Source organism: Vigna radiata, chromosome 5 (genome assembly GCF_000741045.1).
Source record: "Vigna radiata var. radiata cultivar VC1973A chromosome 5, Vradiata_ver6, whole genome shotgun sequence".
Lineage (NCBI taxonomy): Eukaryota > Viridiplantae > Streptophyta > Magnoliopsida > Fabales > Fabaceae > Vigna > Vigna radiata.
This window is the reverse complement of record NC_028355.1, coordinates 13,711,190-13,733,284: the sequence shown is the minus strand read 5'-3', so window position 1 is coordinate 13,733,284 and position 22,095 is coordinate 13,711,190. Positions and strand designations below refer to the sequence as shown.

At 34.5% G+C, this 22,095-nt stretch overlaps 3 protein-coding genes across 17 annotated transcripts in view; all 3 read left to right on the top strand.

Moving 5' to 3' along the window:
- The first annotated feature begins 6,624 nt into the window (after positions 1–6,624).
- LOC106761021 (ethylene-responsive transcription factor ERF014) lies at positions 6,625–8,578 on the top strand. Its single transcript, XM_014644492.2, has one exon. It carries the CDS (start codon positions 6,974–6,976, stop codon positions 7,673–7,675), a length of 702 nt encoding a protein of 233 aa, XP_014499978.1. The 5' UTR covers positions 6,625–6,973; the 3' UTR covers positions 7,676–8,578.
- Positions 8,579–10,816: 2,238 nt separating this feature from the next.
- Positions 10,817–14,232, top strand: LOC106761195. Its single transcript, XM_014644719.2, has 3 exons — positions 10,817–11,105; positions 11,192–11,281; positions 13,998–14,232. The coding sequence occupies exons 1-3, from the start codon at positions 10,863–10,865 to the stop codon at positions 14,076–14,078; spliced, it is 414 nt and encodes a 137-aa protein (XP_014500205.1). The 5' UTR covers positions 10,817–10,862; the 3' UTR covers positions 14,079–14,232.
- Positions 14,233–18,287: 4,055 nt separating this feature from the next.
- LOC106762232 (pentatricopeptide repeat-containing protein At1g06710, mitochondrial) overlaps positions 18,288–22,095 on the top strand; it is a 10,865-nt gene continuing 7,057 nt past the window's right edge. For 4 of the 15 annotated variants that reach the window (XM_022780655.1, XM_014646016.2, XM_022780653.1 and 1 more), the window contains exons 1-3: positions 18,288–21,269; positions 21,523–21,626; positions 21,725–21,800. In XM_022780655.1, the coding sequence (XP_022636376.1) occupies positions 18,399–21,269; positions 21,523–21,564 (2,913 nt within the window). In that variant the 5' untranslated portion in view covers positions 18,288–18,398 and the 3' untranslated portion in view covers positions 21,565–21,626; positions 21,725–21,800. Of the gene's footprint in view, positions 21,270–21,522; positions 22,090–22,095 lie in introns of those variants that run through there. The other 11 variants (XM_014646017.2, XM_022780651.1, XM_014646012.2 and 8 more) reach the window with 6 other exon arrangements.

The window sequence follows — 22,095 nt, the reverse complement described above, 5'->3', positions numbered from 1 at the left end:
TAATCCTGGACTTTGCACTTGTCTGCTCTGTATTCAAACTTATCTCACTTCACTCAGATAAAGCTCAAAATAAGCAATGAAAAATTTAATCAAATCTTACAAAACATCAATATTGTCATAACCTTAGATATGGATACAAAAGAGAATGATAATGTATCTTTGGTGGCAGGAAATTGAAGCCGAATTGAAGTTGAAACAAGTTCAAGAATTAGTAAAGACAGAGTTAAATAACAATGTGAATGAAATTTTGTGGAACTTACCTCAACCAAGATAGCCCTTGACGAGAACGACAGCACCAGCCCTTAACGTCGATGCCATCATCCCTCAATGCAACAACCACCCCACGACAAACCCTAGCCCAAGACTCCCTAAACCAACACGCACAGTGAAAGAACCGCGATCAACGAACCCTAGCCCAAGACCACCGTCAACAACCACCAGCAGTGACTAACTGTGAAAGTATCAGGGCGTGATGAAAGGGAGGGAAGTGAAGAAAGGGAGAGACAGACGAAAGCGACGAAGGGTAGAAAATGAAATTGGGGATCGAAAACCTCAATTCGGGGTTAAATCACTAATGAACTTGTTAGAAGTGAGTTTTTAGGCCTAACTCAACCCTACAAAACCGGCTTGTAAGGAGAGGTCTGCACCCCACTTATATATTATAAATTGGTCTTATTTCTAGTCGATGTGGGACTTCCAACACACCCCCCTCACGCCAAGGTATATACATCTCGAGCGTGAGACTAGATATTAATAGGTGGTCCGATAACGGCCCAATAGTGGGTGAAACAATATGCCCAACAAATATCGCTAAGATAGGCTCTAACCATAACTCTGATACCATGTTAGAAGTGAGTTTTTAGGCCTAACTCAACCCTACAAAACCGACTTGTAAGGAGAGGTCTGCACCCCACTTATATATTATAAATTGGTCTTATTTCTAGTCGATGTGAGACTTCCAACAGAACTTACGGACGGCTCAAAAGCCTTCGATAATCACCTCAATACCGACGACTTCAAAGCCTTCGGTAATAAGCCCTCGATAAATCCAGCTTTTCCTGTAGTCGTCAACAATAATTGTTATTGAAGGAGATGTGATGGCTGAAGGTCGTGAAAGGGAAGAAGATGAAATGTGAGATCCTTTTGAAAGGAGGAGGAAATGATTTAGGTTAAATAAAAAATATGATGTCATGCGAAAATGAAAGAGAAAACGAATATTTTCACTTACGGGAGGTTTTGTTTTTTAATCGCATGAAATTTCTTTAATAAAAATAATATTTTTAATTTATCTGTGGTTTTAATAAAATCGCCAAAAATTTGTAATGGTTTTAATAAAATGGTCGGAAATTTTCAGAAATTTTTAAAATCGCTGAAAATAAACCCCTACTAAAATACAATATTTTTGTAATGAGTAAAGAAGGATAAACCTAAAATACAGAAACAATGTGAGACTAGTTTTTCCAACTATAATAATAAAGAATCCTATGCCACTAACCTTCTATCAAAGTTTCAGCCTAATTCAGTAACGAAGGAAGTATGAATCACAATTTTACTAAGTGGTTCAGGAAAAATGCCAACAAAATTTCTCTCTCTAAGAAGTTCTAAAACAACACTCTCTCTCGTGATGTAAAAGATCATTCTCAAGGTCTATTCCAACAAAATCAATAACTCAAAATCTTAAATAGCAATAAATTCTTTTACTAATTGAAAGTGATAAAAAAAAGACAAAAATTTAACAAAGATTGAAATTTTTTCTTTGTTTTAACTTTCTCTTCATCATAGAAGAGGTTCGCAATAAAACTGGATATAGTTTATTTTTAAATAAAGTTAATTTTTAATATTAATAATAGTAATAAAATAGTGTAATAATAATAATATAAATAATATTAATAATTAATATAAATAATAATAATTTCATTTTTTTAATTCAAATATATTTTTTTAATTTATCAACTTTATCACATTATTCATTAATTTTTATAAACTTTCACCCCAAATATTTTTATTTCTCATCATTTTTCTCTTAATTCAAATAATCTTACATTATTACTTTCTTTCCGTCTTGAAATCCATACAGAATAATGAACTAATTTGAATGAGTATCCTAATATGAATGATTATACAGTGTAGTAATTGGAAGACCTGTATCCTAATTTTGAAGGAACGTCCAACATCAATCTTACACAGATTCCAAGGATAGGGCAAGTCTGAAATGCAAGAAAGCATGGCCCTAGAGCTTAGGGTGGGTGTGAGGTCATTTAGTGGAGAGTAGTATTTGTGACAACTGGCAAACGATGGATATGTAATCTAATTGACCCTACGAATTACAAATGTTATTGCCTGCATTATTTAGCAGTACTGTCCTTTACATGGGTGTCTTGGTCTGTGAAAGGGGTACGGATGTCCTATAGTTGGTACGGGCCACAAAGGACAGATAGAGTACAGGTGTAGTACCTTATCCAAGGCCCTCACCCATGCATATCATGCATGCATCTACTACATTTTGTGGTCAAGTAGTTCGCCACCTGCACTACTGTTATTTCTCAATCTTCATGCCAACTTCAAGCATGAATAGATATATGTAGGGCAATATGTTTAGCATAGGTATAAAAAAACATTAAATCATTATATCGTTTTAAGTTAAAACCCTTTCATCTCTGTCGTGTCTTCTTCTGCCTGCCAAATGTAATTTCTTTCAAGCTTTCAAATCCACCCAACAGTATATTGATCCTTCTTAGATGTATAATCAATTAACAAGTTTTTTTTTTTTCTATATTAGTCTTATTGCTTATGTATTTGTTAACTTGTTCTATGTCACATGATCCTGAGTGTTGAACAATAATTAGTAGTAAGTTTTTCCGTAAACTTTATTAAATGATGTACAATACATTTGTTGTTATGATATAACAACAAATAATGAGGAACTAAAAGAAAAATTCTAAAACATTTAAAAGACCTAAACTAAAATAAATAAAAATAAAAATATCATTTAAGAGCTTAAAATGATTTAATTTAAGTACAAAAATATCGAATACTCAAAATAGATTTTTGTTTGGGTATAAATTTTGTGGAACCGAGAGACTGATCTGACGGACGAATTTTTATCTTCTTTGATCGTCTGCACCGCTCGCTTGCCTGTGATCTAGAGCGCTCACTCTTCTTCAGTCTTGACAGTTCAGTGGACTTTGATCTTTCACCGTTCCTGCAATGACACTCCGACGTTCAAGTTAGCGTATGATGGAAGAATCTCGGTTCTTAATTGAATGTTTCTAGGTATCACTGAGGAATTGTAGATGAAACACGAGTAGAGTGTAAATGGAACGTACCTAACTTCTAGTCTTGGCCCTATATTTATAGGTTATCGCAAGCCCAATAAAATATAAACAGAATTACCTGGAATGGTTTACCTAGATTTATTTTATTCTCTGCTGGACTATTAACCCAATTATTTAAACGCTGGTCCAATTACAACCCAATATCGTTTAACTTGGTTTGACGGACGTTGAATTTGAATGGACCGAACGATCTTGAACAGTTACCTCTTGTCCCGATATCATATTGTATAGATTCAATTATATATTTGTAAACTAGTGGAATCATCCCTTAATCCAATTGCTTACTATTTAATCTCTTATTTAATATATTATTGTTTCATGATAAAGTAAACCTTGATTTATTTTAAAACAAAAATTATATTTTAATGATAAAATAATACCATGAAACTTAACAAATTGGTAATTGTTGGATTATTACTCATGGACTCAATAAATACTTTATTTTCTTAAAAAAATTAATAGACAGTGTTTCGTACATTTAAAGATCAAATTGATAATTTATCCTATATTTTTATAAATTTATATAAACTTCCTATAATTTCTTACAAAGGCAGAACATAACAGAGCAAGCTTTTGCGAGATTTGAGCCTAATTTGTAAACACTTATTAATGTAAGTACATTGCAGCATAGAATAATCCGCGAGACTAATAGATTTATTAACATAAACATCACCATCATCATCATTATTATTAACATAAACATCATGTAACCAAAGAATAAAGAAACTTTAAAAATATTTTTAGCCATGTTTTAATAAATGGTTCTGAACAGTGTTGGAGAGTCTTCTTTTATCCCTATGAATACTCCAAGTTTCAACTTTCAGAATTTAAGTATTGGTGATTCCACACATGATGATGATGTTAGCATTCACAACTATACTTGATGTGAAACGAAGTAAACCAATTCGAGAAGGTCCAGCTAATCCAATGGATAAAACCATTTGCGAATGAAGTTTCCTTCAAACTTCCAACAACGAGAGTTTTCATCGTCTCAGAATATTTGATGAGAAAATACGAAATCAAATTGAGCGTGGCAAGAACATGTGCGCATCATTAATGTGAAATCAATGGCATTTCAAAGACCGTACTCTTAGCTGCCACGCCCAATTATAAATCGATTCTGAAGCCATTTTCTTGGGTTGTTAATTTAAAAAGCTGTGATGGAGAAAGCTATGGTTGTCTTCAATTTTTATCTATATTCTGTTCGTTCTCTACAGCTACCAACCATGTAACAAAGGAAGGAAGCAGGAAAGAAGGAGAGGACACGTACGGATTGACGACACTATTCTCTTCACACATGCAAGATCATTGGGGACTGCAATTCTCACTGCTAAATTCTTATTTTTAACTCACTCTCAATTCAAAATGAAGGCATTTTAATATATTTGGTATCTGATTATTGTACCTAATGATTGCTGCATACCCGAATCTGAAGGATTAAAACTGCCCAGTTAATACTTAAAACCGTGTTAAAAAGATTGATCATCTAACTCAGTTTTTTTTTTAATCCTTGCACATCAGAAGGTCATTGCTAGCGCAGACAATAGCAAAACCTTTGCTGTAAAGTTGACAAAACTCATGCTCATGATTTTTATTTTATTTTCATTCAGTTCGATTATCTATGTATTTCTTCAATGAGAATATTTAAAAGAGCAGATGAAACCTTTGAAGTTTGAACCAGAGAAAATCAACTTTGACCCAAGTTAGAAAGAGTCATTTGTTTCTAAAAAGCGTTTTCTTTTCCTCACATATCCTCCAGCATGTGATCTGAGCTGGCATTTTCTCAAAGTAAAAAAAGAACAGTTTGGTTTTGTATGGGAAAAATCATTATATAAGTATTTATGTGTTTGTTGGACCAATTTTCATACATAATTTGATCAAAATATAAACTTAACGAAAAAGGAGATCCTAATAATGAACTGAGAAAACTGAAAATGCTTCTTGTATTGGTTGACCATTTGGTTTTGTTTGCTAAGCAAAGGTGAACAGTTAGATTAGATATGTGTTTAAGTTTGACAAGATTAATTAATAATTACATTGCAATCATATGATAAGAGTTAGAAAAATGAGAGTGAAAGCATAGATAATAAATAAAGTGGGAAGGAAAAAGGAGAGCAAAAGTCAAGTTATGCAGGCGTTAGCAATAGCAACCAAAGTAAGTAAGCATGGTTATAGTACCGTTGAGGAGAGAGAGAGAGAGAGTTTGATTTATTATATTGTTTCCGTATTTTAGAGAGAGAAAAGGATAAGAGACAGAAGCCACAGTTGATGAGGAAAGGAGGGTCCATGACGCGGTTTTGCAGCTGAGTACAGAGAAGCAACAGCTGTTCGATTAGCTACACTGTTGAACTGCGCGTCGAGTGTTGTGTGTTAATATATTTTACCTTCCAACCTTTTGTGCTCACCAGCTTTAGTTCAAATCCCTGTCAAAGCATCAGCACCTGGAAGCTACCTCTTAACCCTAGAGAGAATCCAATGTCTCTCTCCATCTCTACGTACATTATTAATTTATGTAAAAACCAATATAAAAATATTACTACAAGATACCATATAATAACACATCATATATATAACAATATTGCCTTCCTGATATATATAAGAACAACTTAAGATAACATATAATAATGTGAAGTTTTTTTTTTTGAATGGCAAAACTATGTCAGAGTATATTTATTTATCATGAAAAATTCACAGGGTGTGGTCTATTACATCATTAGGGTATACAAATTTGCCCTTACTTTTAGAGCTCAATCTAAGATTAATAAATTGGGGAGTGATGAGGGAAAGATGAAGACTTATTCCCAAGTCAGACCAAAAACAGAAATGAAGATTCATGAGCCTTTTTTATTTTCGGTTTCTGATTGGTCCATAGGATTCGAGTTTAATGCATCGATCGCTCAACTTCAACCATAAGTCGTGGTGTTTGAAATTTTGTGCACTTGCTATCTATGCTGTCCTTAGTCATTTGTGTTGTGTTATGACCACACTGAGATGTTAATATTATTAACCAAAAAGTCGTACCACATTTTATTTTGTACCGCCGTAGAATAAATCCTCCTTTGACCTTTGGCATCCAAAAGATAATATTCTGATATGACTAAATCAAAACTCTCCCAGAAGAACATTACTCTTTAATGCACAAGTTAGTTTGTTATGATACTTGTTGAGTATTGAAGTAATTTCCTCAAAAGCTTATATCATGTGTTAAGTGGAATGAGGATATCTTACACTTATGAGGGAAGCTTCAGTAAGAAAGGACAGAAAAGTCATTTTAAGAACTAAGTTGTCCGTATTAAATTGAAATAAACTAAAAACAATCTGGCAACGATGTCGTATATTGACTACCGAGGATTTGCTAGTTGCTACCTTGAGACGCAAGCCTCTGTGTGGCTGTATCAGTCTACTATAAATAGTGGATTTCTTCTTCCCACATTCACTTCTGATCTGATTCTTTTCCCCACTTTCAGAACAGTAAGAAGGTTGAGAGAGTGATAGAGAAGAAAGACTGCCACTCAACAAAAAGAGCAAGAAAAACCTCTTAGACACGTATACACCCTTACTTTCTACCTCAGAAATAACCACTCTTCAATCGTTTTCTATTCACTGAAGAAGGATCTTCGCAGTTGCAGCCATCTACCATGGTTAAGTCAGAGCACAAGATCAAAACAGAACCATCATCAAAGGCAATGCGGTCTATATCCTCGTTATCAGCATCATCACCAGCACCAGCACCAGATAGCAAGAAGAAGAAGTACAAGGGAGTGAGAATGAGGAGCTGGGGGTCTTGGGTTTCAGAGATCAGAGCACCAAACCAGAAAACAAGAATATGGTTAGGCTCTTATTCAACCCCAGAGGCTGCAGCTAGAGCCTATGATGCTGCACTTCTGTGCCTCAAAGGCTCCTCTGCTAATTTTAATTTCCCTTTAAGCTCTTCACAATATATTCCTGGAGATGCTGTCATGTCCCCCAAATCAATCCAAAGAGTTGCTGCAGCTGCTGCAAATAGTTTCATTGACAATGCCACCATTCCCCCATCTGCATCTCCAGCTTCAACCTCATCATCATCGTTGGTCTCATCCCCCTCCACGGCCTATTCTCCTTCGGATCAAGTCGATGATGATGCCTCACTGATATCGTCTCTGGAAACCTACACCAGTTATGATCAAGCAAATGAATCAATGGCTATGAATGAGATGGAACCTTGGTACACTTTAGATGATCTTCGATCCCCCAAGTATGTTGATCAGATGTTAAGTGGCGCTTTCTTTGATGTTGATTCGTCCCATCTGCTCGATGATCTATACGAAGAAAGCGACATCCGTTTGTGGAACTTCTGCTGAGAAAAACTCTAGCCAACTCCAATATTTCTCTTTCCCAAAAATTCAATTCGTTTGTCTTCAGTGGTACAACTTGAAGATGTTACTGACTGTGACCAAATTAAATTTTTTTTTACCCTATGCTACATAATAGTTCATATTAGATGAAATTCATATAGAGATAAGAGTTTTTGGTCTCTCTTATGTGGATTTCTAAGAGTTTGAAATTATGTATCATTGATGCAAAGCTTGTATGTCAATGTCATGAATGGTTTCCCATGTGTCACAGAATAAAGGGAGAATTAAAAAACATGCAGTAGTCATCAATATCCTTAGTTATAAGCAATTCCTTTCACTGTTATGGGAGAAGACTTTTGCTATTGAGTAATATTACAAGGAATTTGGCAGGGCCTTTGTTGCATGGGAAGGTATCAGAGATGCTTATTTCCAATTCAGTGAGAATAGGAAACCATGTACAGAGCGTGGTAACTTGAAACCATTGGAAAAAGCGTCTTTTCTAAGCAGTGTCAGCAGCTCTCCTGCGTGCCCAAAGAACAAAGACTGTTCCCTTGTTTTGATGTCCAAGTTTGGTATTTTATACCTTATTCTTCTCATAGAAGAGAATAAGTTGAGTTTAATTTCCAATTCGTGTATAGTGCATAGTGATAAATCTTGGGTTAGAATTTGGGAATGCTTTTAATAATTGAGTTGGTGAAGGCAAAAAAATAAATAATAATAATTGAATATCAAAGCTGATTTGATTGAACGATGATTCCTCAGCATTTTGTTTGCTTTAGTAGCATATGATATCTAGCGAAAAAGAAAATTTGCAGTCATAACTGTTGATGCAAGCAACACTTTATTTTGTACTTGATGGAAGTGTAACATGTTGAGAATATTATATGCAATATGATATTGTTTACACAAGGAGAAGGGTAGACAAACTATGACGCTTTTCGGCAACTTTTGAACCCCATCATGTGTCCGAACCAGACACGACCTGTCCTATAGTGAAATGGGCTAAGGCATGGGATGCCATTCTCTATTGCTCTCTTTACATTGCATCTAACTAGTCTCAACTCAACAAGGGCAAAGTGGCTTCCATATGATATTCTCATAATGTGAGGATGCAACAAAGCTTTTGCTTTTGGTGTTACTTGTTCATGTATTCGCAGGAAGAAGGGCAGGGGATCAACCCTTTCCTTTCACACCTTTGTTCTTCTGCAATCTATATGCACATACTAATGGCCCTACATAACATTGTGTCCCTAAGGAATCCATTTAATTTAGCTTATTCTCTATTTTATGCACATGAAAATGATATAACTAAATGACAATTTAAGTGTTGCGTTTTGAGACACAGCATGTGAGTGTCCTTATTTTGGCCACCAGCATGTGAGCTCAATGTGTCATTCAACACGCCATTATAATAAATTTTGTAAATTATTGATGCTTCTGTTTGACATTAACATTCTGATATTAACAAAGGATTGCCTTGCTCGATGCAGTATCCGGCTAAATTTGTGATATTTTGTTTAGGTAAAATGCATTTTACTCTCTTTCTGGTCACTTCCTTTTGGAATTATGTCAGAACTGTACTGCTAAGTAAACCGGTTTGTGCTCATACAACTACCATGTGCTATAGAATTTGACAAGCCATGGTTATTAGGCTAGTCATTACTAATTTTAAGTACAGTGATATCCCATATGAAGAAGCCATTTATTGAAATATACACATTTTGCTGGGTATTTCATGTGGGATCAGTGGCTTCTGATATAATGATTGAGAAAAAAGAATAATTGGACAGGCACAAAGAAAAGCTAGGGGTAGGGTGGTGGAGATCCAACATTAAGCATGATTTAAATGATCCATGCTTCGCCATATTAAGACATAATTTTAGTGAAATGTTGATTAATCAAGAACCCGGTCAGATTTCAATCAATGATTTGTTTCACATGGAGCCTTTTCCAACAATGCAAACTAAAGCAAGTTACTATCTTACATGAAAAATGATACTTTTAACATATATAACTTTTTCATGTTTATTTGATATTATCTTTTCTTTACCTTTTTTTTTTGAAAAATTAAAAAGAATTATTTTTTAATAATTGTTATCTTTTTGTTAGATGTGTGAAATAAATATAAAAGTATCTCATTCCGTTATTCTTAATAAATAACTTGATTTTTTAAACCATGAAGCTGTTCTTTCTCGGTACACTCACTGTGCAGCCCACAGTATTTAACTAAAATGGGAGAATTTGGTCTAAAACGTGTGAGTGAAAGTTTGAAACTATTGTCTGTTCACAGTGGGCATCTGGAATTCTATGCGCTACAGGGCTAGTTGGCAAACAGAACCTCAGGGATTACAATACGAACGATATTTTAATAACTTTTTTACCATAAATTATATGTGATTATTTTATTTTGTTAATTAGTATATTTGAAATGAACGAATCATAAATTATTATATAATCGATTGTAAAAAATTATTAAAAAAAATGGTTAAAAATACATTTTACATTACAATTATGTAAACAAACTCTAATTATTACTGTAAAAAAACAATATTTCAACAACAAAAATTGCTGAATTGATAAATAAGAGTTGTCGTGATAATTTCTTTCATTTTTTTTTTCATCGTCGACTAATTAGAAACATGATGAATGAGAATTTTATCTTATAAAATATTTATTATATTACTTTTGTGTTTTTTTATGATGAAAAATTAGTTTTAATAAAATAATGATGGAAATGATAAAAGAATAAGATATTATTTATAAAGCGTGTGTTCACTTAGGAGTGATTCGAGGGAGAGTGATTGAGTGGATTTGAGGGTAATTTTTTGTTGTTATTTATTTCAGTGAATTTGGAGATAAACGAGAATGAATTTTGAAGTAAACTAAATCTTACACCAATTCCTACAAACTTTACTTCAAAATTCATTCTCTTTTACCTCAAATTCACTCAAATAAACAACCAAAATAAATTATCCTCAGATTTATTCAATCAGTCTCCCTCAATCAGTGAACACACCAAATTTATGGTGTATATGTAAAATTTTCCTAACAATTATGGATCGACTAGTTCTGTCAAACGAACAATTACAAATAAAAGCCCAAAAGAAAATAAAGTGGGCTTTTGCAACAAAGCCTATGGAATAAGTTGGGTATAAGCTGAGAAAAAAATTTGAGTTTTTTGTGGAAGAGAAGCATGGTAGTGGGAAGTGCTTTAGGAGCTTTTGCAGTAGCAAGACCATCGCCACTTTTGTTGTTCAGAGGACATAAGGCTTTCAAATTCAGACCTCTGTCGTCTTCATCTTCGTCTGCCGAACCTTCTAGAAAGCTCGTTCTCTACTCTAAACCCGGTTGCTGTTTGTGCGATGGCCTTAAAGAGAAGCTTCATGCTGCATTCTTACTCCCGGGTCCCGATTCACTTAACGACGTTGATTTGCAGGCATTTCTCTTTGTCTCACGTTGGTTGTTTTATGGGTGACTATGTGTACGAGGTTTTTTATTTGATTTTTGCTTTTGTTTTCTCAGATAAGGGATATAACCAGCAATCCCGTGTGGGAAAATGCTTATCAATATGAGATACCTGTGTTGGCTAAGGTGCTTTCCGATGGCACCGAGGTTTGTTCCCTTACGCATACTACTCTTCTTCATTCTTAGGGCCCGCATCGATGATTATGAAGCTCTTTAATTCAACACGGTGGGAGCTACTACTCGCATTGACGAGGGTGTAACTAGAAAATTTTAGACGGGAATGAAAATCGAAAGGGTGGATCTTGCTTAAAAAAATTAGGCTTAAAAGAGGTTGTTTTGGGACACTTTCTGCCCCGGAGACCTAGGTGATTGCACCTGAGTTTCATTGGTGAAGGGTTACAAGATAGGCAAGTTCCTAATTTTTTTGAATTGTGATTTAGCAGGGCTTCATGTTTCTCTGTAGAAGTGTGTGTCCCCTACTAGGTGTTCATTATGTCTTTAAATAGTTAAAGTTTGATGTTTGTATTTGTATGCAAACCTCCAATTAGTAGTAGGACAAAGAATTTTCCTGGTGATTTGAATATCATCTTTGAATGACTGATATCTTTTGCAGTTTTTTCTAATCAAACTAAATACAAACACTAGGAACCCTCTCCTACTTTTTGGTTTTATTAAGTCCTGAATTACTTACTTGACTCTTGGAAGATTTTTATCTCCTTCAAGTATTCCTAACCTACAAGAATTCGTTTTTGAATTTGATATCACAATTATTCTTCCTTGCTTTACCCAACATAACATGCAGCCATCTAGTTTGAACACTATTGACGAACTTCTAACTTTTCATTTGAGTCTTCGTTGTGTCCTTTTATTTGAAGATGCATAATTGGTCCAATTTGTTAGCATCCTTGTTCGACTCCTTATTAAGCCCATTCCCCCTCTAGTTTTCACTATTATGTCATGGTTTTGGTTATAGTACTTAGTTTGCTAGTTTTGCCTTTCTGGTCAGAGTTCTCTTCTTCACTTATATTGGTGTTTGCATACCATTCAGACCTTAACTGTTGGATAGTCAGCTCTTACATTGATACTTTGTCTGAATTTTGTTTAATACTTAATGTAATTTATTGCACATGGTGATTACAGTACCAAGGGTGTTGCCGTTGGCCATTGTGCAGGAAGATACTGAACTGTAGGCTTATGAAATATATTTGATATTGTTGAAATAGCTTGAAAATCTATGTAATTATTAAGTCTAAGGTAGGAGGTTGAGTGTTAGATAACCTCTGCTCCTAGTTCTCTGTCCAAGTAACCCAGGACAAAGTTTTTTGCCTTTTAGTGTTCCTATTGTATCGACCTTCTATATATCATATATATAGATACAGAACTATGAGAGGGGTTCTTTAAGTCCTCTAGAAATATATTTTTCTATTTTAATCTCAATATGGTATCGACTGAAAATAACTATTGGTGTAGCTTGGGGTTTGTCTTATCTTGCTACTAGTTATCTGTATCATTTTCGAGCTAGTCAAGGAATTTCACCAGTCATGGGTTGAAGGTTGCTCATGGCATGAGGGGGAGTTTGTTTCTGGTCTGTTTCTAGTGAGTTCAAAATCTCAGTCAACAGTTTCACCAGCCCCTTGTCTGTTTTCGGGTGCTTTGATGAATAAGGGAGACATTCTTTTAAAGAGTCAAATCTTCCACTTTCGTTGTCTGCCATAGATTCCTTGTCATTTCTGCCGTTTGGCGTGAGAAAAAGTTTGTTTCTATGTGGTCCAATCTAGTCTCTGCAGTTTGTCGTTGTCCGCTACTGCGAGCTTCCATCAGTAACTGATGGCAATCTAGTCTTTGCATTCTATCGCTATCAGCCATTATAGGCCATCATTCACTAATGATGGAAATCTCCTTTGTCAAAGTCATCCTAATTGAAGTTTTGCATTTGTCAAAGTCATACTAATTGAAGTTTTGCAGTTGTCCATCTGTCCAATATTATTCTTTATAACTTGTTGTTAGTTGTTGTTTGTCGATATGTCTTCGCACTTTTGCTATTCACTTACCATTGTCAACTGTATGCCGCACACTCTTGAAGATGGGTCATATACTTTAGGAGGAGTTTGTTTGGCTACACTAGTCTCTATGGTTTGAAACATATTTGAGAAGAATTGTTATTAAGAGTTTGTCGGATCAAATGACCAACTTACATATGTGTTGAACAAGTTCATTAAGAGGATCTTAAATTGTGTTTATTTGTTCCAAGCTTGACACATACAATCTATGTTTCAGTTTGAGGGGAGAGTGTTGAAATAGTTTGAAAATCCATGTAATCATTAAGTCTAAGGTAGGAGATTGAGTGTTAGATAACCTCTGCCCCTGGTGTTTGTGTGTGTGTGTACTCCAAAATTTATGATTTTCAATTACTTTCAACCAAATGGTAAGTTGAATGTTGGAGGGTGTTGGTAACATTCCTCAAAGAAAAGTCCAAAGAAACAACTTGCTAATCTTAATTTATCTAAGCTTTTCCCTTTCCTTCTTAATCATAATCCTCATTGAAAACACAACTTGTAACTTTGGCCATCTTAAGCCTGAAGAAGTACGCATATTAGTCCGTCTTCATGGAAGGAAACCAGTTCATTAGAAGTTTTTCAGTCCTATTAGTTTCTGATTTTATGGTCCAACTCCAACTATTTGATACTGTGCTCTCCCTGCTTAGTTTCCTGATTCTTATATAGTTAGTGTGGCGTGCTGCTCCAATTGGCTAGGATTTCTTTACCCTTTCTTGCAATGTTCATGACAACCAAATAATAATAAAATAAGATTCAACATAGAGATGGAATGAATCTGTCTGAGTAAACTTTGTTCTGTCTTCTAGGTGGCTTTACCACGATTGTCCCCACGTCTAGGAGTGGAGCTCCTCCATAAGAAGATAGCGGCTGCTCTGAAACAACAATGAAGGTGTCTCAGTTTTTGTTTTGTAACTTTACGTTTACCATTTAAAAACCATTTTTTGTAAATTATATTTGCTGTTTTCCATTATTCTTTTAAGTTTTCTGTGAAGTATAGTGTATGAATAAATCAAATACATAAAGCCATTCTGATGTGTGGAAGTTGCACAAACATATACTCACTAACACCGAAAAAGTTCCTTACATATTAAAAATTAGAGGAAAGTTTAATGCATTTTCTTACGTCTCTGAAACACTATATAACAATGATCTTTCTTAGGGTTTGAAGTTCTGTTCACTTACTATTGCTGCGTCTAACCCTAATCATGGAAGAGTGCATGTTTTCCTGCATAAGTATATAGTTCTTTGTATGCATATTTTTAAAAATAGATTATATATTTACTGTCATTTAATCGTATATAGCATTGTGTGTAATAGTATTGTTAATTATTATAATAACTACTTAAAAATCAATACAACGATTGTGTGATACTGATTAAATAAAGGTATACATGGTCATCTAACGCTTTGTTTGGTCTACTTTTCCTTGTGTTTTTACGTAACCATTTAGCAACCGTTTCCTCCCTTGAAAAATTCTATCTTACAGCATAAAATAGAACAACAATTGGCTTTAACATTCTTTATTTTTTTTAATCTAACATTTCTGATATATATAATAATAATAATAATAATTTACAGAATAAAAATAAAATATAATAATATGAATAAATTTATAAAATAATAAAAATAATTAACAACATTATAAACAATAATAATTATAACTATATTTTTTACTACAAGAAAAAATTATTCATCTTACAATTTCATCTTTTAAAACAATTTTTTTTTCACCTGCATCAATTAAATTCTTTGCGAACTTTCTTTTTATTTTCCTACACTTCTAATTATCTTTTTCTTTATCCAAACAACCTAACTTTCACTTTGATTTTCATGTCTTTCACTTCCTCAAATCTATCATCCAATCAAAGAGATGCAAATTTGGTATGTGATCTAGGGACACTTAGTCATAATCTTAGAACAAGAACAGGACATGAATTATATTTGCCTCTGGATATTGGGTTTGAGGTCTATTTAGGATAAAAAAATAAATTTTATTTCATCTCACTTAATAAAACTCACTGTCCCACTACTCCTAAATAATAAAATGGACAGTAATTGTTTAAAAGTCTATAAAATATACACTTACACTGTCATTATAAATAGGAATATACAATGAATGTCTTTAAGTTAACCCTTTTTCAGCTTTGTCACAAAGCTATTGCATCCTCAAAATAAAATTGTGATTAACTTTTTTTTTTTGTGAAATAGTAATTTTACTTTTATAAAATTTAAATTCCAAATTTTGTTTGTAAGATTCATTGTTAAAAAATTTAAATACATAACTCAAAAATAGTGTTTTTTTTTATAATATATATAAAAAAAACTATTTATTTTTTATTATAGAATTGAAAATCATTTGTGACATCCCAATATACAATAATACTAGAGTATTTTCAAAATGAAATAAGACAATCTAAGAGAACTCCTAAGGAATCTAAACAACGGCATCAACATCTTCCAACTCCTGCTCCAAGGGAACTTCCTCAACAACATCTACTCCCATCCAAATGGATGATCACAAAGGAAAAACATACACAAGCAACACACAACAAGAAAGCAGGGTGAGCTAAATAAACAAGCAACATACATATAGCATAATCAGTCAATATCATCATGTTTAATCATATATAAAGTAAAGTAAAGACATACAATTCAAATCATGCATCAATTACTCAACACGACTCATCTGAATTTTTGTATAACTGTCGAACTATTGGTCGTCTTTGCACTTGCATAGTTCAGCTGACCCTCCCAACACTATGCAAGGTAAATACCCCCAATTTGTCTGTGTCTAAACTCTAAGACTATAGACGAGGATCTCCCTCTACTCTTACCACTCACACCGTTCTTCTCTGTCTGAGCATGAACAGTACTTTGAGTGTAGGATAAACATACCATTTCAAAGCTCCATACAGTTATGCATGACAACAACAAATCTTTACAATCACTCCCAATCATCTTACCCTGAGATATTCAATCCATACTCGATTACATCATTATAATCCACAATCATACGTCAAAGTACAATAAACAATCCAGCAATGCATCACAAATCAATTAAAACATAAGCATAAAAGTAACTAGGGTGAACTAAACCTTGAAACCAGAGAGGTCCACAACATAATTGTGAACAATTCCACAACCTGTGGATTTGTCTCGAGAGAAACAACTAAGTTATGGCTTTTTCCACAACCTGTGGATTTACTTTAGGAACTCTGAATTTGAAAACAGAGAAGTCCACAAGCAGATTATGGATTTTTCCATGGGTTGTGGAATTGTGCAAAGCAGATATTAACCACTCATAGATACATTTAAATCTCAACTTGGACACTTTCCCCCACATTCTATTAACTCTTAGGGTCTCCTATTCACCAAGTTACATTGAAAAGCACTCTCTTAACTCAGATTTTCTACCTTAATCCAATTTAATTACTTTAAACCACTCAAACTCAATTCTATACCTTTTAACACAAATTTTCTGCAACTAACATCTTGAACAAGTTTTAATAGGCTTAACTACAGTCCCAAACCATCACATTTATTCCATACCATTTAATTCAGAATCTCACTAGTGAAAACCCTTGAAAATGAATCAAAATCATACAAAACACACTAAAAAGGCTAACAAGCAATTCTACATTAGAATTTTGCTGTCATAACACTCAAACAAGTCTTAATTAACCCTTAGACCCTACCAAAACATAGTTTATCCAAAATAACCTTTCCTTTAACTTTAACCTATCAAAACCCTTTTTATAACCTAAAAACTACCTATTTCTTCTACTAAATACAAAACAAAGACTTATAACAGTTTAATAACTCATATTTAATCCACTTTAGTGTCTCAAATTCATCACACACAACATTTACACCAGAAAACACATCTCACCTCATCATTCATTAGTTTTCACGTTAATACAAGACATATACAAACAACTCAACATACTATATTTCTTAATTCAATGAAATTTCACAATTAAATCAATATTTTACCTACGAACATTAATTAGAACTCATCTATCAAACAAAATCAAACAAGACTAGCTCCCCTTACCTTTTGGTTGCACAATATAGCTCCTCACACCTCTTCTCTAGCGCCCCTCTCAGGAAGACCCCAAACAGTACCCTACAACCACCACATTGGGGGTGAAAACAACTCTTTAGAGCTAGCACCAAACAAAAATTGGAAGAATGACAGTGCTAATTTCATGAACCCATAGGACCTCAAACCCTAGGTTTCAAAAATAGCGGAGGAAACAGAAAAATTTCTTACCGGAAGGAAATGGAGAAATTAATCGGTTCAAAGTGAATCCCTCAACACCATGAACGCTTAGACGGTGCCTAATTACAAATTGAATGGTTCAGTAAAGTGATAATCTGGAGAGAAGGCATAACTAGGTTAGAAAGAAAAGAGAAATCTGAGTTTTAGAGAGAGAAGAAAAAGTTGGCTAAATGAAATAAGATTTTGAAAAGCTCATTTCCAAAGTTAGAGTATCCTTAATTTATGGGTCGACTGCCTTCACTTAAGGCCCAATAACCCTACCTTTTTAGGCTCTTACAACATTCAATCTATTATATAACGGGAACAAAATGACTAATTGGCCATTTTGAACCAAGAATATGATATATTATCAATATTTATCATTTTAAAATAATATAATATGCACAATAAACTTCATTTATTCATCTTAAAATTGATATTAAAGAAAAAAAAAGTAGTAATTTAAAATGTTGAAGAATTTTTTTTATACGAATAAAAACTAAAATTTCCTCATTTTATAAATTATAAAAATAAGGATTACAAATCTTACCTTTTGAGAAAGAATAATAAAGAGTTAATCATGATACACTAATGGATAAAAAATATATTTAAAAACTGAATAATAAGAAATTCCAAATAAATCTCTAAAGTTTTTAAAATCAAATTATATATATACGTTAGGTTTCTATTTATAAGTAATCATAGTGCGTATGTAATGTTAAAATTTCTTGTTATCTTTCTTAATCTCGATTAAGAAGATGAAACCATAATTAAAAATTTTAACCTTATACAGTAGAAATAAAAAAGTGAAGTGATCATGAGTTGGTTTGAAAATGAAATTGAGTTATTTTTGGTTACTGCAAGGGCTTTATCTTGTTTGGTTCTCTCTCTTAAACCCTAAATCAAAGGGTAGTTTGGTTGGTTCGTGTGTTGTTGATTTTGATTGATGATTATGAAGAAGAGAGAGTTGAACAATCTTCTCTCTCGCTCTCTGCATTTTTTACACCCAAAACAACACTGCTCCAATTCCTCACACCACCCTCTCCCAGGTCTTCTTCCCTCCGACGATGAACCTTCTTCGCACGATTCTTCCCTCCGGTTATCGCAACACTACGCATTCCTCCGCAACTCCTTGCTCAATTCCTCCACCCCCTCCGGTGACTCCTCTAACGACGCCGTATCCATGTCCAACGCAATCAGAACCGGGTTTGGCTCCGAAACCCAAAATTTCTTGAGGCAGTTTCGGGGTAAGCTAAGCGAGTCTCTGGTTGTTGAGGTGATGAATCTCGTTAAACACCCTCAGCTGTGCGTCGAGTTTTTTCTGTGGGCCCGTCGTCAAATCGGTTACACCCACACTCATGTGGTGTACAATGCGCTGATTGAGTTACTGTGTTGCAATGACGTTAATGAAAGACTGTCTGACATGTTTCTGAAGCAAATTAGGGATGATGACAGGGTGCTTCTTCGAAAGTTGCTCAATTTTCTCATTCAAAAGTGTTGCAAGAATGGGATGTGGAATGTGGCGTTGGAAGAGTTGGGGAGGCTTAAGGATTTCGGGTACAAGGCTTCTCCTGCCACTTATAATGCTTTGATTCAGGTTTTTCTTCGGGCTGATAAGTTAGATACTGCTTACTTGGTTCAGAAAGAGATGTCCAACTCTGGGTTTTTCATGGATGGATATACTCTCAGTTGTTTTGCCTATTCCCTCTGCAAAGCGGGGAGGTGTGGGGATGCGCTGAGTTTGATTGAGAAGGAGGAGTTTGTTCCTGACACAGTTTTTTATAATAGGATGCTTTCCGGGTTGTGCGAAGCTTCGCGTTTTGAAGAAGCTATGCAAATCTTGGATCGAATGCGGTTGAATTCCTGCATTCCCAATGTTGTCACATATAGAACCTTGGTTTCTGGTTGTTTGAGGAAAGGGCAGCTGGGCAGGTGTAAGAGAATTCTTAGCATGATGATGACAGAAGGCTGTAATCCTAATCGGGAGATGTTTAATTCTCTTGTACATGCTTTCTGTAAATCCAGGGATTACTCTTATGCCTATAAGTTGTTTAGGAAAATGGATAACTGTGGGTGCCAACCCAGCTATCTATCTTATAATATATTCATTGGTAGTATATGCAGCAACGAGGAGCCGCTCGACTCAGATTTGCTGGAATTGGCGGAAAAGGCTTACAGTGAAATGTTAGATTCAGGGGTTGTGTTAAATAAGGTAAATGTCAGCAATTTTGCACGGTGTCTTTGTAGAGCTGGAAAGTTTGATAAAGCCTTTAAGATTATATGCGAAATGATGAGCAAGGGTTTTATTCCTGATGATACTACATATTCTAAAGTGATTGGTTTTCTTTGTGATGCCTCCAAGGTAGAGAAGGCTTTTTTGTTGTTTGAAGAAATGAAAAAGAATGGCATTGTTCCCAGTGTTTATACTTATACTATTTTAATTGATAGCTTTTGCAAAGCTGGTCTTATTCAACAGGCTCACAAGTGGTTTGATGAAATGTTAAGAGACGGATGCATCCCAAATGTAGTGACTTATACTGCTCTTATTCATGCATACCTGAAAGCAAGAAAGGTGTTTGATGCAAATAAACTATTTCAGATGATGTTGGTGGAAGGTTGCAAGCCTAATGTTGTTACGTATACAGCTTTAATTGATGGTCATTGCAAGGCTGGGCAGATTGATAAAGCTTGCCAGATCTATGCCAGAATGCAAGGTGACATGGAATGCTCTGACATGGACATGTATTTTAAGCTAGATGACAATGACCGTGAAACACCAAATATTATTACATATGGGGCTTTGGTGGATGGTTTATGCAAAGCAAACAGGGTTAAAGAAGCCCGTGAATTATTGGATACCATGTCAATTAATGGTTGTGAACCTAACCAAATAGTGTATGATGCTCTAATAGATGGGTTTTGCAAGACTGGAGAGCTTGAAAGTGCACGGGAGGTGTTTGTAAAGATGTCAGAGCGTGGATATAGTCCGAATTTGTACACTTACAGTTCTTTAATTAATAGTCTGTTTAAAGAAAAACGATTGGATCTTGTTTTGAAAGTGTTATCCAAGATGTTAGAAAACTCTTGTACTCCAAATGTTGTTATTTACACAGAGATGATTGATGGCCTCTGTAAAGTTGGAAAGGCGGATGAAGCATACAAGCTCATGCTTAAAATGGAAGAAGTGGGTTGTTATCCAAATGTCGTAACTTATACAGCAATGATTGATGGCTTGGGGAAATTGGGAAAAATTGAACAGTGTCTTGAGCTATATACTGGTATGTGCTCAAAGGGCTGTGCACCAAACTTTATAACCTATAGGGTCTTGATAAATCACTGTTGTTCTGCTGGCCTTCTTGATGAAGCACACAGACTTCTAGATGAAATGACACAGACGTATTGGCCAAGGCATTTGTCAAGTTACCGTAAAATTATTGAGGGCTTTAATCGAGAGTTTCTAATCTCAATTGGGCTTTTAGATGAGCTGAATGAGAATGAATCAGCACCAGTCGAGTCTTTATACAGAATTTTGGTTGATAGATTTATCAAGGCTGGAAGACTGGAAGTTGCGCTGAGTCTACTTGAGGAGATTTCATCATCTCCAAGCCTTGCAAATGCCAACAAGTATCTATATACTTCCTTAATTGAGAGTCTGTCCCTTGCAAATAAGGTTGACAAGGCTTTTGAGCTTTATGCAAGTATGACAAATAAGAATGTTGTTCCAGAGCTTAGCACATTTGTATACCTCATCAAAGGCCTTACCAGGGTTGGTAGGTGGCAAGAAGCACTACAATTATCAGACAGCATATGCCAAATGGTTTGTTGCACTTGCTCTAACTTTTCAAAGTACAAAACAACACAAGGATAAACTTTACATGACATTTTGCTGAATTATTTTAAACATGTTAACATTAAGTGCTTCCTTTATGCATTTAGTGGTAAAAGTATGCGTCAAACTTGCCATGACATTTCTTACAAAACCACACTGTAAATCTACTGGATCCTTAAGTTATTATTTATATTTGTTTGTTCTGATCCTTTTTATTTTGCATTTTCTTTTGATATTGCAGGATGTTTGCTGGCTTCATGAAGAGATAACTGTTGTGGATTAAATTTCTGATGTACACAACTGCTGATTGAATGCGAGTTATCTAACTGAAAGAAATGAATACAGGTAGGATAGAAGAAGTGGTTAATCTGGTAAGTGATTGCTGTTTCATGATCTCTAATATCTTATGACTCCTTTCATTTATTATCGATCTTCAACTGCAGATGTGGGTTTTTGCGGAAACATGGTCTTTTGAAGAAATCATGTTCTTTGTTCTCATGTCGTTACATCATGCCATAGGTAATAATTTGGTGATCTATGATCAAACATAATTAGATACCAAGGTATATAAAAGTTAAATTTCTATCCTTGATATTTTTTGGAGCAAATTACGTCTCAGTAATGTTTTTGTTATATGCTACTATGGTATGAAGAGGGAGAAATTATATCAAATATGGCATACTTGCATTATATAACCAATAAACTGAGATTGATATTGTTAGATATTGTGTTTATTTCATTTACATGTTCATTTGTATTTGGGCTTAGCCCACACTCTTATTATTATAAATACATTACCCTATGTGTATACACA

Excerpts from the sequence above, each read along its gene's own strand:
- LOC106761021 (XM_014644492.2), top strand. The coding sequence starts at position 6,974 with ATGGTTAAGTCAGAGCACAAGATCAAAACAGAACCATCATCAAAGGCA.
- LOC106761195 (XM_014644719.2), top strand. The coding sequence starts at position 10,863 with ATGGTAGTGGGAAGTGCTTTAGGAGCTTTTGCAGTAGCAAGACCATCG. Across the intron at positions 11,106-11,191 it reads TTAACGACGTTGATTTGCAG|ATAAGGGATATAACCAGCAA; the intron begins GCATTTCTCTTT and ends TTGTTTTCTCAG. Across the intron at positions 11,282-13,997 it reads TGCTTTCCGATGGCACCGAG|GTGGCTTTACCACGATTGTC; the intron begins GTTTGTTCCCTT and ends TCTGTCTTCTAG.